General features: G+C 43.3%; 1 protein-coding gene across 5 annotated transcripts in view; it reads left to right on the forward strand.

Annotated features, from left to right (window-relative positions):
• Positions 1 to 14,955, forward strand: part of ACOX3 (acyl-CoA oxidase 3, pristanoyl) — a 28,608-nt gene extending 13,653 nt beyond the window's left edge. For all 5 annotated transcript variants that reach the window (XM_035112267.2, XM_035112270.2, XM_035112272.2 and 2 more), the window contains exons 9-18: positions 158 to 340; positions 2,578 to 2,700; positions 4,028 to 4,148; positions 4,256 to 4,378; positions 5,865 to 5,978; positions 6,846 to 6,961; positions 9,109 to 9,283; positions 11,174 to 11,241; positions 13,091 to 13,177; positions 14,066 to 14,955. In XM_035112267.2, coding sequence (XP_034968158.2) covers positions 158 to 340; positions 2,578 to 2,700; positions 4,028 to 4,148; positions 4,256 to 4,378; positions 5,865 to 5,978; positions 6,846 to 6,961; positions 9,109 to 9,283; positions 11,174 to 11,241; positions 13,091 to 13,177; positions 14,066 to 14,185 — 1,230 coding nt within the window. In that variant the 3' untranslated portion in view covers positions 14,186 to 14,955. The remainder of the gene's footprint in view (positions 1 to 157; positions 341 to 2,577; positions 2,701 to 4,027; positions 4,149 to 4,255; positions 4,379 to 5,864; positions 5,979 to 6,845; positions 6,962 to 9,108; positions 9,284 to 11,173; positions 11,242 to 13,090; positions 13,178 to 14,065) is intronic.
• Positions 14,956 to 15,904: the final 949 nt, after the last annotated feature.

The raw sequence follows: 15,904 nt of genomic DNA on the forward strand, positions 1-15,904 counted from the left end.
CTCCAGAGTTCATCACAGTATAATTAAGAACACAAACACAATATTATACAGTACTTTGAATGTTAACACTTGGTGGACTTGGGGAGAATTTGCTGGGTACAAAATGTTCAAACAAATCCTTAAAGCCTTTTCTGCTTATCCTATCTTATTTCTCCAGGATCGCAAGCAGCGTTTAGGAGCTTCTCTTGGTGCTTTGTCCAATGGAAGAGTTATGATTATATCCATGTCTGTGGTCAATTTAAAGCTTGCCATATCAATAGCAATTCGCTTCTCAGCTACCCGGCGCCAATTTGGACCAACAGATGATGAAGAAATTCCTGTTCTTGAATACCAAATGCAGGTGAAAATCTAGAGTGCTCTTTAAAAGCTTGAAGTGCTAGATTTTGCAGCTGGTGAGACTCTTAATTAAACATAAGTCTTAGGCATAGGTCAGTGGGTTCTCCTTTAACATTTGTTGTTGTTGTTTAGTCGTGTCCGACTCTTCGTGACCCCATGGACCAGAGCACGCCAGGCACTCCTGTCTTCCACTGCCTTCTGCATTTTGGTCAAACTCATGTTCGTAGCTTCGAGAACACTGTCCAACCATCTCGTCCTCTGTCGTCCCCTTCTCCTAGTGCCCTCAATCTTTCCCAACATCAGGGTCTTTTCCAAGGATTCTTCTCTTCTCATGAGGTGGCCAAAGTATTGGAGCCTCAGCTTCAGGATCTGTCCTTCCAGTGAGCACTCAGGGCTGATTTCCTTCAGAATAGATAGGTTTGATCTTCTTGCAGTCCATGGGACTCTCAAGAGTCTCCTCCAGCACCATAATTCAAAAGCATCAATTCTTCGGCGATCAGCCTTCTTTATGGTCCAGCTCTCACTTCCATACATCACTACTGGGAAAACCATAGCTTTAACTATACGGACCTTTGTAGGCAAGGTGATGTCTCTGCTTTTTAAGATGCTGTCTAGGTTTGTCATTGCTTTTCTCCCAAGAAGCAGGCGTCTTTTAATTTCATGACTGCTGTCACCATCTGCAGTGATCAAGGAGCCCAAGAAGGTAAAATCTCTCACTGCCTCCATTTCTTCCCCTTCTATTTGCCAGGAGATGATGGGACCAGTGGCCATGATCTTGGTTTTTTTGATGTTGAGCTTCAGACCATATTTTGCGCTCTCCTCTTTCACCCTCATTAAAAGGTTCTTTAATTCCTCCTCACTTTCTGCCATCACGGTTGTGTCATCTGCATATCTGAGATTGTTGATATTTCTTCCGGCAATCTTAATTCCTGCTTGGGATTCATCTAGTCCAGCCTTTCGCATGATGAATTCTGCATATAAGTTAAATAAGCAGGGAGACAATATACAACCTTGTCGTACTCCTTTCCCAATTTTGAACCAATCAGTTGTTCCATATCCAGTTCTAACTGTAGCTTCTTGTCCCACATAGAGATTTTTCAGGAGACAGATGAGGTGATCAGGCACTCCCATTTCTTTAAGAACTTGCCATAGTTTGCTGTGGTCGACACAGTCAAAGGCTTTTGCATAGTCAATGAAGCAGAAGTAGACGTTTTTCTGGAACTCTCTAGCTTTCTCCATAATCCAGCGCATGTTTGCTATTTGGTCTCTGGTTCCTCTCCTTTAACATATAACACCTTAAAAACAAACATTCTTCATGAACAAGGATAACTTGTTTTGTTGAACTGGATGATGGCTCCTTGTTAAATGAGGAGGGATGCTTTTGTTTTGCTATTTGGATTTTTAAAAATCCTGGCTCAGAAAAATCCAAAGTAGTGCTTGGGGAGGAGGGTTGCAGGGGCAGAATAAAGCAGGGTTGTATTTTTTTTTTTACATGCCACCAATTTGACTGGGTTGTGCCAGCCACTCTGGGTGGCTTCCAGCAAATTATAAAACCACAGTAAAACATCACACATTAAAGATCTCCAGATACAGGGCTACCTTCGGATGTCTTCTAAAAGTCAGATAATTGTTTATTTCCTTGACATGTGGTGGGAGGGCGTTCCACAGGGCAGGCGCCACTACCAAGAAGGCCCTTTGCCTGGTTCCCTGTAACCTCACTTCTTGCAATGAGGCCCTCAGCATAGCTGCCAAGTACCCCATTTTCCCCGGGAAACCCCCGTTTTTACTTACCTTTTCCCGGTGGTCCCCTGTATCACTTCGTCTCCCGTTTTTCTCCGTTATTTTCTCCTGCCGGCGGCCTTCCCCCCCCCCCCGATTTGCCCTTCTATGGGCAAAAAAAATGGCCGCCGCTGACACCGGAAGTCGCGTCGACGCACTTCCGGTCATGCGTAGAAGCTACTTTTGAAGCCGGTGGTGGCCATTTTTGGTGCCCATAGAAGGGCAAAGCGACACCGGAAGTTAGGTCGACGCAACGTCCGGTGTCACACGGCTGCTGGTCCCAGATTCTGCAGTCCAGGACTTGGAAGGTAAGGCCCTCAGAGCGATGGATCACTGAAAGAAGGTTAAGAAAATTACCACTTTTACAAAGGGGACAAAAATGTCTCCTCTGTGTGTTTGAAAAATGTTTTAAAAGAATGTGTATCTCTGTTTTTCTTCATGCAAATTTCATTTTTGTTCCAGCAATGGCGCTTGCTGCCATATTTAGCAGCCACCTACGCCTTAGACCATTTCTCCAAAATGTTGTTCATAAACTCCGTAGAATTCCACATAGGTCTCCTCATGAAAGACAAAAGTCCACAGCAGGTGAGGATTTGTCAGTAATTCTTTGTTATAAGCCATTGTGTGGGGATGGGCAGAATCCAAGCATCTCCTGGTGTCTGAAGAGGGTACCTATTCTGCTCACCAGAGGCTAAATGCTTCACATCCCAGAACATGGCAACTTGCACCCCAATTTCATGAGAGGAAAACAGTAACTATATTGCCAGCTGCGGGAAAATGCACAGTTCTGTTACCTTTCTGAATATGAATAAAACAGCCAGTTCTGTATGCACAACAATTTTAACAAATACAACCTACTGTTTCTTCAGTGCCTTCTTTTTATATAAAGTTTTTTTTATTAATGTGAAATCAAAAGTACAATTAATAAAGTACATAATCAAAGTTACACAACATAGGAGCACTATAGAGGTTGTATTTTCCAAATAAATAGTGAGAAGATAATGCAGAAAAGAAGAGCACATAACGAAAGCCAATTTTTATTATTCCTTTGGGGAAGAGCTTCTTGTAATATCTGAATTACATTTTAATTAACTGTGAAACAGTTTTTTTGTTTATCTTTAAACATTTTAAATTGTTCTTAATGATAAATTTAATATTCTTGTAAACTGCCTAGAGGTTTTACCGTATTACAATCAAGCGATATTTAGATTTTGTTAAATAAAAGAAATAGCTAAAACACGTAAGTCTTGGTTTACCTCAACTGAAGCTCCTCTTCTCTTCTTCTTAATTTATTCTTTAAAACACATCACTTCTAAGCATGAAGGAGGGGCACTGTTGTTGTTAGGATTTAATTTCTTTTAACTGCATCTATAAATTTAATAGTAAGTAAATTTACAGTTGATCCCTTTGCTGGGGGGGGGGGGGGGAGTGTTGCATATTCTAAACACACAGGCACAGACTCTGAGCTGTATTCTGTAAAGAGCAGGAAATTGCTAGTACGTTTGTTGGTAACCCTGCTTGTGCAGTTTCCCACAGTTATTGGCAGTGCTTTTCCCCCCTAAAAAGGGGGTACTTTTTTAGGGGTACTCTCATTTTCCTACTCATATTGAAATACTGCCCCTCAATGAGGCCAAACTTAGATTCACAAAATGTTTAGGGGTATGTGTACCCCCAAATCCCCCCAGAAAAAAGCACTGGTTGTTGGTAACCCAGAAACCTGCACAAAAGAGGCTTAGAGTTGAGCATTTATATCAGGTGTCGGCAACCTAATGCCCATGGGCCACAAGCCGCCCCCGAACTGAGCCGCCTGCTCAGCGAGTCACTGTGCACTGCGCTAAACCAGCACAACGTGGGGTAATGCAGTATGTTGGCTGTTGTGTTCTATATTCATTGTTTGCTCTGGTTCTACAAGGCGGAACTCGGGCGCGAAATCCATGCTTTATCTACTTCGGGGAAACCCCTGGCCTCCTGGCTGACTCAACAAGGAACTCAGGAGTGCAGAGAAGCTTGTGGAAGACATGGCTACCTGGCCAGTAAGTGAACTTGACGGATAATTGTGTCCCGTAATTGTCAGTAACTTTAAATCGCAAGCACAGCTCACTGATACAAGTCCCTACATGTTAACTGTTCTTTCCAAAAGTGAATCGGCTGGGTGATATCCGTAACGACAACGACCCAAATTGCACCTATGAGGGAGACAACAATGTTCTGCTACAGCAAACTAGCAACTACTTATTAGGCTGGATGAATGCCAAACACCAAGGTTAGTATGTAGAACTCGGATGTTGCGCTGACTTAGGAGCCCACCAAGTGGGTACCGGGTAAAACGGCCAGCAGATGCAGTTGTGTGTTTGCATAGTTGAACTACTCCATTCCTATCAGTGTTTCTGTTGAAATGGTGGCCAGCACTCAAGCACCCTGTTTTTAACTATTCTTAGTACTGTTTTGGGACACAGGTGGCGCTGTGGGCTAAGCCACTGAGCCTAGGGCTTGCTGATCAGAAGGTCGGCGGTTCAAATCCCTGTGATGGGGTGAGCTTCCGTTGCTTGGTCCCAGCTCCTGCCAACCTAGCAGTTCAAAAGCACATCAAAATGTAAGTAGATAAATAGGAACAGCTCCAGCGGGAAGGTAAACGGCGTTTCCATGTGCTGCTCTGGTTTGCCAGAAGCAGCTTTGTCATGCTGGCCACATGACCAGGAAGCTATACGCTGGCTCCCTCGGCCAATAATGTGAGATGAGCGCGCAACCCCAGAGTCGGTCACGACTGGACCTAATGGTCAGGGGTCCCTTTACCTTTAGTACTGTTTTGGGTCACAATGACCTTACTTGAATTCTTCATTTGAGTTCGTTGGGCTCTGTAGATGCGAATATTAGTGTCTTCGACGGTTTTAACTTTAGAGATGAGAGAAACCTCCCAATCAGAAACTGAAATATTTCCAAAAAAAAGCAAAGGTGACCATCTTGCGGTGTAAGCAAAAACCCAGAAGTCCGCAGTTGGGTGATGCCTTTTTTAGAACGGACCCAAAAGTTAAAAGCTAGGCTTTGTTTTCTCAGAGAGTGTGTGTAACCTGCTATCAGTAGCACCTGGTATGGGCTTAACAGAGAGCCTGTGGTCTGTAGAACAAACTTGCATGCATCTCAGAATAGTTACATCCTGTAAAAAGCATGATTAGCACCCATAGTATTCTGTAGTTTGGTAACTTGGGTCAACTCTTTTTGAACTCATCCCAAGCAGAATAAAAACAAGGTTCTCAGTGTGAAACAGCAGTCTGCACTCTCTGGTGTCCTCAAACAGCAGTCAGAACAGCAGTCTAAATTGTCATGTGAGAATATCAGTGAGGGCTGTCTACTGTTTCACGCTGAGTCCCTTGTATTTATTCTTCTTAGGGTGAGTTCAAGAAGAGTTGGCTCAAGTTCCTAAACCAATTAACTTAAAACGTAATTTGAATGTGATGCAGTTAGGCTAAGGAGTGCACAGTTGTGCATCATGTGCAAAGTACAGGTCAATAGAGGTTGTTTTTAAGGCTTCCGACTGAGAAATAAAAGGGCCATGTCTCAGAAGCATAGAAGTGTTAAAGAGCATGCTTGGTTGAAGTTGGAGAAACGGGGGAAATAACTTAATCAGATTATCCATGCTGCGTGCACCGATGAGCAGATTTTTTGACTTGCATTGACTTTCAAAGCCATTAGTGCGTAGACATTAACACACTTTGACTTGGTATTTAGTTTTCGTATCATTGGCATTTCAGACAAAGGTCCTATTGCTTCACCATTGGGATCGGCAATTTTTTTGGAAGACTGCGATCATATTCTCTGCCAGAAGTTCACAGTGTCAAATGTTCAAGATTGCATGGATTCTTCCGGTAACTCTTCAAATTGCATCCCTTGTCATGTGCTTATAATTTTGAGTGTGGCCCCTTTCCCCTACAAACCGTTGGCTATTCTTCCTTTCAGGGCTTGCGGTTAAGTCCTTGTGCATTCTCTCTTCCCTTTAATTCACACACTGGGGTTGTTATAGCAAGCACCAGTTTAGAGGGTGAGTTGCTAGAGGAGGAAGGTTGTCCCATCTTGGAGACAGTAGAATGGGAGGGAACATCTTGACATAATAAATTTTAAGTTCTTTTGTAGAGATTGAGATTCTGATTACTGGAGCTTTATGCCATATGTTACAGTGGAAATGAAAACTTGGTGAGGACAGAATGGGCTCGAGGCATGGGAACAAGAGAGCGTGTAAATCAGCAGGGAAAATGGGACCTGTGGGCGGGTGATGCCTGGTAAAGACGTTCAATACAGATGATGATGTTGTTAGTGATGAACATGAGAGTAGAGGGGATACTGCTTTGGAGATGAAGGGGAATACAGTCTTACATAGGAAAAATGAGGCTTTGAAGTGCTCATGAATTAGTTCACTAGCCTTAAATAGCAGTATCAAAAAAAGAAAGTCTGTCCTCTATTAGTTGGTATGATGCCAAATTATTTCTTCTGTCTTTATATGAGCAGCAAGTTGTTGGGGTGGAGCAGAGGAAGGACAGCTAAGTTTCAGCAGCAAAATACTTAATTTTGTGGATGCTTTTCAACCTTATTTCTGCAAAACGCAGGCTGTGCATTACAGAAACTCAGATTCTGATGCAAACTATCAGCATTATTTGCCGTCTGCTTTATAAGGATTTTTATTATTATTATTATTATCTTGAATGAAAGCATTAAACCTTTGACATTTCTTTTTTCAGTACCTCTGAGGGGATACAAGTGGCTGGTTTGTTACTTGCTCCAAGAGAGTTTGCAGAAGCTGAGAAGCCAAGAAAAATGTGGTTGCGATGAATTTGAGGCAAGGAACAACACTCAGGTAAACACATTGTATGGTTTTATGTTGCGGAGCAATTTCATGAAAGGGCTATTTTAATGGACATTGCCCTTTTCTGCTGCCTTTCCCCTACACATACACACTCTATACATTGCACACTTACTTTCACAAAAATATGAAAAGTAAAGCACCTAGGACCTCAACCTCAGCTGGAGCTAAAGTTCATGCTTTTTTTGTGCAGCAACTAAGTTAAAAAGAATAAACCCTGCCATCAGGCTTACAGCCAAATAACCTCCCGCATGCATTTTTTACTTTAAAAGAAATAACTAGTGAGATTAACACCAAGTGGTGGGAAATGTGATCTGCACATCAGGAGATTTCTTGTGTAATGAGCCCCATTCTCCTTTCTCCCAGTTGCTGGGCTGAAACCTTATGGAATGTGTCCAGGCCACCCCAAGTCCTCCATTAGGTTTTGTGTCCAGGCAGTAACAGTTCCTTCCCTCTCTATGATGGCAATAATAATTCAGTTCCATGCCCACCTTTCTTAAGAGCTCATCCAAATTTGAGGCAGAGAGATTCCAGTGAATATGGGAACAGGGATGGATTTAGGGCTTTGCAAGCGATGCTCATGTGCTGGGTGCTGAGCCAAGGGGGCACCATCTCAGAGCCCAGTAAGTGGGGAACTGGGCTTTGGGAAGGAGGCACAGGGCTCTGAGAAGCTCCTAAGGGCCTCCTGCCTCCTTCCCAAAGCCTAGTTAGCACTTTCCCAGCTTTGGGAAGGAGGTGGGAGGGCTCTAGGACCCTGCCAGAGCCCTGCGCCTCCTTTCCCAAACCCAGCACCTCACTTAGCCAGCTTTGGGAAGGCAATGCAAAGGCTGGGTGCGGGGGCACCAAATTTTGGCCTCGCACATGGCGCTATAGTACTCAGGTCTGCCACAGGTGGGAAACGAGTATGACAAAAGCCTTTGGAAGAGAGTCAAAAGGTGCTGAGGACTGTTACGAGTGAGGGTGGATCAGGTTGGCCTAGTATCGTTGCTCAGTCAGGAAGATAACCAGAGAAGGGGCAGAGCATGAGAAAATAGCAGGAGCAGAAAAAATGGGCAAAGTCAGCCCAGTATTTGGACTTCCTCCAAAATGCCCAGCAGCTCCAGTGCATGAATGGACATGTCAAATAGTGGGGGTAAGTCAGGAATGGATACTAGTGAAAAAAGGGGAAAGTGGGTCATGGTGGCCGACCAATCCAAATTAAGGGTTCATGAAGCTAGAGGTTGGAAATTGCCATTCCTAAAGAGCTGGAGGGACCAATATTATCACTGTTGGTTATGATGGTTCATCATAGTTTAATATTTGCCAAGGTACCTACAGTGTATTAAATACAGTGGTACCTCTACTTACAAATAACTCTACTTACGAATTTTTCTACTTACAAATGGAGCTCCGTCCGCCATCTTGGATGCAGTTTATATAGGATTTTTTCTACTTATGAATTTTTAGATAGGGTTGCTTCGACTTACGAATTTTTTCTCCCAATGCATTCCTATGGGATTCGACTTACAAATTTTTCCAACTTACAAATGTGTGTTCAGAATGCATTAAATTCGTAAGTAGAGGTACCACTGTACAACAGAGAGTCCCACGGTGCTGTTACTCATTATGGTACCACAGGGCTGTAACAGACTAACACCATGTGATGTACCCTAGGAGGCAGGACCTCACGGCCTTCCCAACCAGAACTCCAGCCTCCAGAGACAGTGGCCTCGTTCTCAGGCCCAACCACTGTAAGGAAGCTCCGGGGGGAGGAACAGGAGAATTGCAGATAATGGATCAGTGATGAAGGTTGCAAGACATGATGCCCAACCTTGCCTCATATTACAGAAGGGTCACAATCTGTCTTGTATACCTGTCCCCCTGAAATCGCATGAGAGATGTTCAGCTGGGGTGCAGTCAGGGTAGTGTTGTGTTGAGTTCTATATACGCCACCAGCATTCCTTCACACTGTTGCTTCAGAGTACAATCTGCATCACTTTTTTGCAACACAGATTGCCCTGAAGGATACAGAGAGGATAGTAAGAATGGGCCTTTCATCTTCTTTTTGGGTGCCTTTTACTTAACTATTGCTTTTGAACAGTTATTAATCTTTGCCTGGATTTGTAGCTACAGTTGAATTTTTCTTCCCTTCTTTTTTCAAGGTGTACTATTGTCGTTCTTTAGCTATAGCTTTTATTGAGCACACTGTTTTGCAAAGATACCATGACTACGTTCACAGTTCCAACACACCAGCCAGCCTCCAGCCGGTACTGAAGAATATATGTTCGCTGTATGGATTGTGGTCTTTAAATAAGCACATGGCAGTGCTCTACCAAGGTGAGATCAACATTCTGCAGCCTACATGGTAAAATTTAGAATCTGCAAACACTTCAAGGCTCTTACAAATTTACTACTGCATTTAAGTAAGTAAGTTGAGGCACCCAGTGTAATTTCTGCGTGTAATTTCCCAGTGTGAGCCAGTGTGGTGTAGTGGTTAAGAGCGGTAGATTCGTAATCTGGGGAACCAGGTTCGCATCTCCGCTCCTCCACATGCAGCTGCTGGGTGACCTTGGGCTAGTCACACTTCTCTGAAGTCTCTCAGCCCCACCCACCTCACAGGGTGTCTGTTGTGGGAGAGGAGATTGTTAGCCGCTTTGAGACTCCTTCGGGTAGTGATAAAGCGGGATATCAAATCCAAACTCTTCTTCTTCTTAAACTGAAGCGTTCATAAACTGAAGTGAACTTTCCCATTGAAAGTAATGGAAAGTGGGTTAATCCATTCCATACGGGTCTGCGGAGTACTCAACCTGAAGCGTACTTAACCCGAAGCATGGGTGTAATTGGTTCCGGAAGTCTGTTCATAAACTGAAGCGTTCATAAACTGAAGCAAACTTTCCCATTGAAAGTATTGGAAAGTGAATTAATCCGTTCCAGATGGGTCCGCGGCGTTCGTAAACCGAAAATTCGTAAACCGAGGTGTTCATAAACCGAGGTTCCACTGTACAGTCTTACAGCTCTATTCTTTTAGCCCCAGTCCTCTTCTACTGCACAGCTCAGAGGAGCTGTGTTTTAAGCTACAATACCGAATTTCCTAAACCTTTTCTTCTGACATCCAGCCTCTTACAAAACTTGCCTGAAGCTTTTGGAGTGCAATCTTCTTAAAGGCAAAACTAGCAAGGTAACTAAAGGCCCCACCTGCGCTGCACATCTGAAGCAGTGCAATACCACTTTAAACAGCCATGGCTTCCCTCAAAGCATCCTTGGAATTGTAGTTTGTTAAGTGTGCTGAGAGTTCTTAGGGAAACCCCCCATTCCCCTCACACAGCTACAGTTCCCAGAGTTCCCTGGGAAGAGGGATTGATTGTTACACCATTCTGAGAATTGTAGCTCTGTGAGGAGAATAGGAACTGATTGATTGATTGATTGATTGATTGATTGATATTTATTACGGCCATTGGCCCATCACACAACAATTTCCCATACCAACATATATGTACTTAAACCTCCAAATTTAAAACAGCCAAAAACTACAAAAAACAAACAAAACAAAAACAAAAAACCAACAACATACAATACAATAAATTTGCAACATAAACATCGCCCTCTGCTCATAAATTAATAAAAGACATCAATGTTGATATCACCTAAATACATCCTAAAACATAAATCATGGTTTAAAAGGGTTATCCGAGCTGCACAGGAGTCTGTTTTTCTTCTTTAGGGATAGGACGCTGATCAAGAATCTGGCAACCGTGAGTGATCTTAAGGGGTCTTCATCATTTAGTAGATATCTCAGTTTGGCTTCATTCGAATCATCGGCGATTCCCTTTAGATATGGAGCAAGAAACTTGCTCCTGGCCGATGAGTGAAGAGCACAATCAAGGATTATGTGATGCAACGATTCCGGTGTCCCACAATTACAATCACATAAGAGCGATATCTGTCCATTGGAAAATCTATTTCTCAGCACTCGAAGGTAGAAAACAAAGTTTTTGCCTCAACTCTGTTCCTTCCAGGACTGTCGCTGAGCACGGCCAGCTCAGCTTTGTCACTCGGCAGTATTCTTCCCACAGTTGGGACACCAGATTCCAAGTCCTCTTCCCATTCACCCATGAAGGGGGAAACATGCTCACTTTTAGATAACTTTCTTCAAACCCCACAGATCTTGCAGGTTTTTTGATCCAGTATGAGTCCTTTAGCTTCATTATCATGATGAATATCTTTCAGGTGGCTACGCTTCAGGTGCAAATGCTGGCAGATTTGTACAAGATGCAATTCTAGAACTGTGTTCAAAGGTATGTTCCCGATTGGTTTAAATATTATGCCGAGTAACCTGTAGACTAAGAGTATAATGCCTTTATTTGGAAGTTGGCATGCTGGCTGGCAAGAGGGTTGTTAAGCCATACTCCTGGCCTGGGGCCAGCAGGGGCCCCAGACTGAGCTTCCTTTCAACAAAAAGTGCAAGTCTCTAGCTTTTAGATTGAAAGCTATGAAGAAAAATGTGAGGCCATCATTCAAAGCAATTGGTTTGCAAGGTATATGAGTCTAGTCTTGCCTTTCATTGTTAGCTTATGAGTGAAGTCAGAGCTGTGATTGATGAGTACTACAGAGAAATTCGGAGGCATACAGGCCCAAGTGAAGACCCCAAAACGCTTCAAAATGACCTGGGACATCCTTCTTAGTGTTGTTTTTTTTTTAGGAAACCCCCAAAATAGTTGAGCTTTTTTTTTACACTTGATTCCTGCATTGCAGGGGGTTGGACGCGATGAGCCATGAGGTTCTATGAAAACGAAAATTGGAGAAGATTATGGAGCTTTCCATATTAATAATAATAATAATAATAATTTATTATTTATACCCCGCCCATCTGGCCGGGTTCCCCCAGCCACTCTGGGCGGCTTCCAACAAAACAGAAATTCTAAAATACAGAAATATTAGAAATCTGAAACTGCTGGCTGTTAGTGGCGTGCCAAAATAGTTATGCTACAGCTCTGCAGTTTATTGGTTGTTGTAGAAACCTACTCAGAATACCATATTTTTCGCTCCATAAGACGCACCTGACCATAGGGCGCACCTAGTTTGAAAACAAGACAAAATATTTTGCTTTCTTGAATTTTCCTAGGCATAGCAGCCAACTCCTAGAGGCCAAGGTGCCTTCGCCGCCCCCCCACCACCACATTAAATATTTGAGGAAGTCATTCCCCCCCCAATGTTGATGGGCATTGTCATTCATATAGTGTGCATGCACTTTGTCTTGAGATCAATTGCAGCGGTTCTCAACGTGTGGGTCCCCAGATGTTGTTGGACTACAACTCCCATCATCCCTCAACTCCCATCATCCCTGAGCTCTGGCCTTGCTAGCTAGGGGCGATGGGAGTTGTAGTTCAACAATATCTGGGGGCCCACAGGTTCAGAAAGGCCGATATGGTATGTGATGTGGGGCTTACCTGCCCCCCCATCTTTTATTCAAGTTGGAAGAGGGGGGGAGGGAAGGAAGGGGTGAGAGAGAGAAAGAAAGAGAGATAATGAAGGGGTGAAAGAGAGAGGGGGGGAAGGAAGGAGGGAAGGAAGGAAGGGGTGAGAGAGAGAAAGAGAGAGAGGGAGAGAGGGGTGAAAGGGAGGGGGAAGGAAGGAGGGAGAGAAGGAAGGGGTGAGAGAGAGAGAGAAAGAAAGAGAGATAATGAAGGGGTGAAAGAGAGAGGGGGGAAGGAAGGAGGGAAGGAAGGGGTGAGAGAGAGAAAGAGAGAGAGGGAGAGAGGGGTGAAAGAGAGGGGGAAGGAAGGAGGGAGAGAAGGAAGGGGTGAGAGAGGGGGGAAGAGAGAAGGAAGGAAGGAAGGGGTGAGAAAGAGTGAGACAAAGAGGAAGAAGGAAGGAAGGATGGAAGGGGGAGAGAGGGGGGAAGAAAGGAAAGATGGAAGCTGGGAGGAGGGGCGGAAGGGCCTTCCTTCCGTCTCTTCTCACCTTGCTGTAAAGCAAGAAAAGCTGTCACAGAAGCAGCTCGAGAGCCGGTTTCCCGTCACGCTCTCTGGCTCTCACCTTCGCGGCTCTGGCTCTCGCCTCCTTTTGGGGAGGGAAAAGGTGCGTCTTATGGAGCGAAAAATATGGTACCCAGTTTCTAGTCTTACTTTTTTTTTCCCTGCACAGCTGAAGCAAGAGGCTGTGGCTTTGGTCGATGTAATTGCTCCTCTGGACTTCATTCTCAACTCGCCAATTGGCAGGGCTGATGGAGAGGTAAACAAGTCTTTTTGCAAAGCTCTGACCCAGATTGAGTGTGCCTCTTTTTGAACCTTGTGTTTTCAATATTTGTGCTTTGTTGTGTCACAGCTAGAAACTGTGTGTATTTGGGAGTGGCAGAGAGGGAAGACCCACAGTCTAGCAGCATGAATTTATATGCTGCATTCTTCTGATGCTGGAAATAAATCTACTCCAGACTGCACATTCCAGCCTTTCTGATCCTTGAGCTTGAGGCACCTCTGCTTGGGGAAGGTAACCATTTTAGAAGAGGTGCCCGGGAAACCGTTGCAGCAGGCCAAAGTAAATTAAGTAACTTAACAAACTGAAGAGCTTTGACTGTAAGCACAGGCTACAGAGGAAACCTTATGATGTGCTCACCAGCTCTTTGATAATCTCGGAACCGAACTGCATTGTTCAGACGCTGCAGCTCAATTCAATGTAGCCATAATGTTCTTTTGAAATGATTTGTCTGTTTACTTATCTAAACATTGCTCTTCACTTGATGCCTTGATACCCACAAGTGGGCCCTAGCACAAGCTCTGTGCTTTTTTTTAAATCTAGCTTTTGGGGTTTTTAAGGATAGAGGCAGAAATATGAAGCTGAGAAACCCCGAGAAAGAGAGTGAGAGAATACAGTGCTCTTTTCCTTTCATTTGCTGCATAGAAAGGATTTTAGCAGGAATTTTTGTCTCTGCTGAACAGCGCCTGCCAGAATTCTCTGTTGTGTTGGGTCACCCTAGAAAACAGACATGGGCAAATACAGGGAAACTATTAAATGAAGATCTCATTACGCCTCCTTGACATAAAGGTGACACCACTGCAAAGTCTGAACCTTTTGGAAATGAATGCTGTTGCTGAAACCATTTCTGTTTTTCTCCCCCTCCAGCTGTATAAAAACCTGTGGAGCACCGTTCTGCAAGGCAATAAGGTGTTGGAGAGGCCATCCTGGTGGTCGGAATTTTGTACTAATAAACCTGTTGTAGGTAGGCTGAGATCAAGAATGTAAACGGAATGGTATATTGGAGAGGCTCAGCAAGGGCATGGATAATAAATCGTAAACTCAAATTATTAGTTAAAGGATCATGTTGAAGAAGGTAATTTTTGTGAAGGAAAAGGCCTTTGAAATAGCATTTCCGCCTATTTCCCCGACTACTGGCGCAATGAGGGTCAGTGCAGCCCAGTTTACACCGTTCCCACTTGTGTGTGTCAGTCAGTCAGGTCTTGCAGAAATGAAGTCACTTTAAAATGGGCTGCTACTCAGAGCCTGAAGTGGTCATAGTGGCCATGATAGTTGAAGTCTGAATTCCAGGTATGGAAATAGGTATAACAAATTGAAGGGAAATTATACCTTTGCAAAGTCAGTTCCCTTAGAGGACCATGAGAGGCACTGGGCATGCACAATTTCGCCCAAAGACCTAAAACATGTTCACTCTCCTGGAATACAGAGCAGATAAGGACTTTCTAACTTTGATTAATTGTCATGTACATCTGTAGTCAAATGTTTTTATAGTTCCTTGTTTAATTCATGGTCTAATTGAAGTGAATGAAAATGTTGAACCTTATATCGCCTTACCAACATTCTGCGTTTTATCCGCACTTTTTAATTTTAACTGTAAGTTGGTGTCAGAAAATCCTAGTTTAGTATCTGTGAAAGGTAAACATAATATTATGTGTTATAACAAAGTTCTTCTACCTGCTACATATTTTTGAGGAAATGTTTTGTGCTGACAAGATAGAGCAAATGTTAACAATGATGAATAAAATAGTTTTATTTTATATGCATTCTTTTTAATCCATGAAATTAGTGAACATTTCTGCTTTAATTTTCCGATACACGATTGGTTCCCTTTAAAAGGAAAATAAAAAGCAGTTTGAAGTACAATTTTGAATGCTGAGTACAGAAACCTCAGCCTCTTGCAAGGTTCTTTTCTGTTCACACTGTCCAGAAGACTGTTGTTGTTTTTAACAAGGTAAAGTCATCACGTCATTTCACAAGATGACTTTGATAGATGGCAGAGAGAATGGCTTTAACCTTACCTCTTCCTGACCTCTAGTTTTTATGTGCAGAGAAAGCACACAAGAGCATTGAATCATCTGAATGCTTTTCTGCAGCTTGAGTCCACAAACACATTGGCCACCTCAAGGAAAAACAAGTCACAAATTCTCACTGTACACTCTGAAACCAAATATTGTGTGGAACACTTGTATTATTATTTATCCATATACCTACTACCTCCATTACCTGGTAAGCAACACTTGGATATATTCCCCTACCAACAACCAGCACTGGGATATACTCCTGCAGTTTTGCAAAAGCTTACCTGCTTCTTTCCTTTCACAAATCACTTTTTATGACAAGCACCTTTTATAAATCTGGAAACAGAGTCAGAGATTTTACTGATTACCTGCAAAATGTACTTTCACAGAATTGTGGCCTATTATCCAAGTGGACTTGCCACCTCCAGGTTTTACTTACTGCAGGTTCATACATGGAAGTCACATTTATTTGCTGTAGGATCCATCAGCACACAGTCCAGGTATAGCCTTGACCATCACACAGTGCTCTACCTGTTTTGTTTCCACTGTGCTCTAGTTCTTGTCTTTACAGAATGCAAACACGGGGACTTGAAGAACCAATTGAGTTTCAAGGGTTTTTTTCTATAGGAAACCTGAGAAAGTGTTGCACCTTCTCCCAAGGTGCCAATGGAAGTCTGTGCCCTTGGCT

This window comes from Zootoca vivipara, chromosome 9 (assembly GCF_963506605.1).
Source record: "Zootoca vivipara chromosome 9, rZooViv1.1, whole genome shotgun sequence".
In the NCBI taxonomy this organism is placed as follows: Eukaryota; Metazoa; Chordata; class Lepidosauria; order Squamata; family Lacertidae; genus Zootoca; species Zootoca vivipara.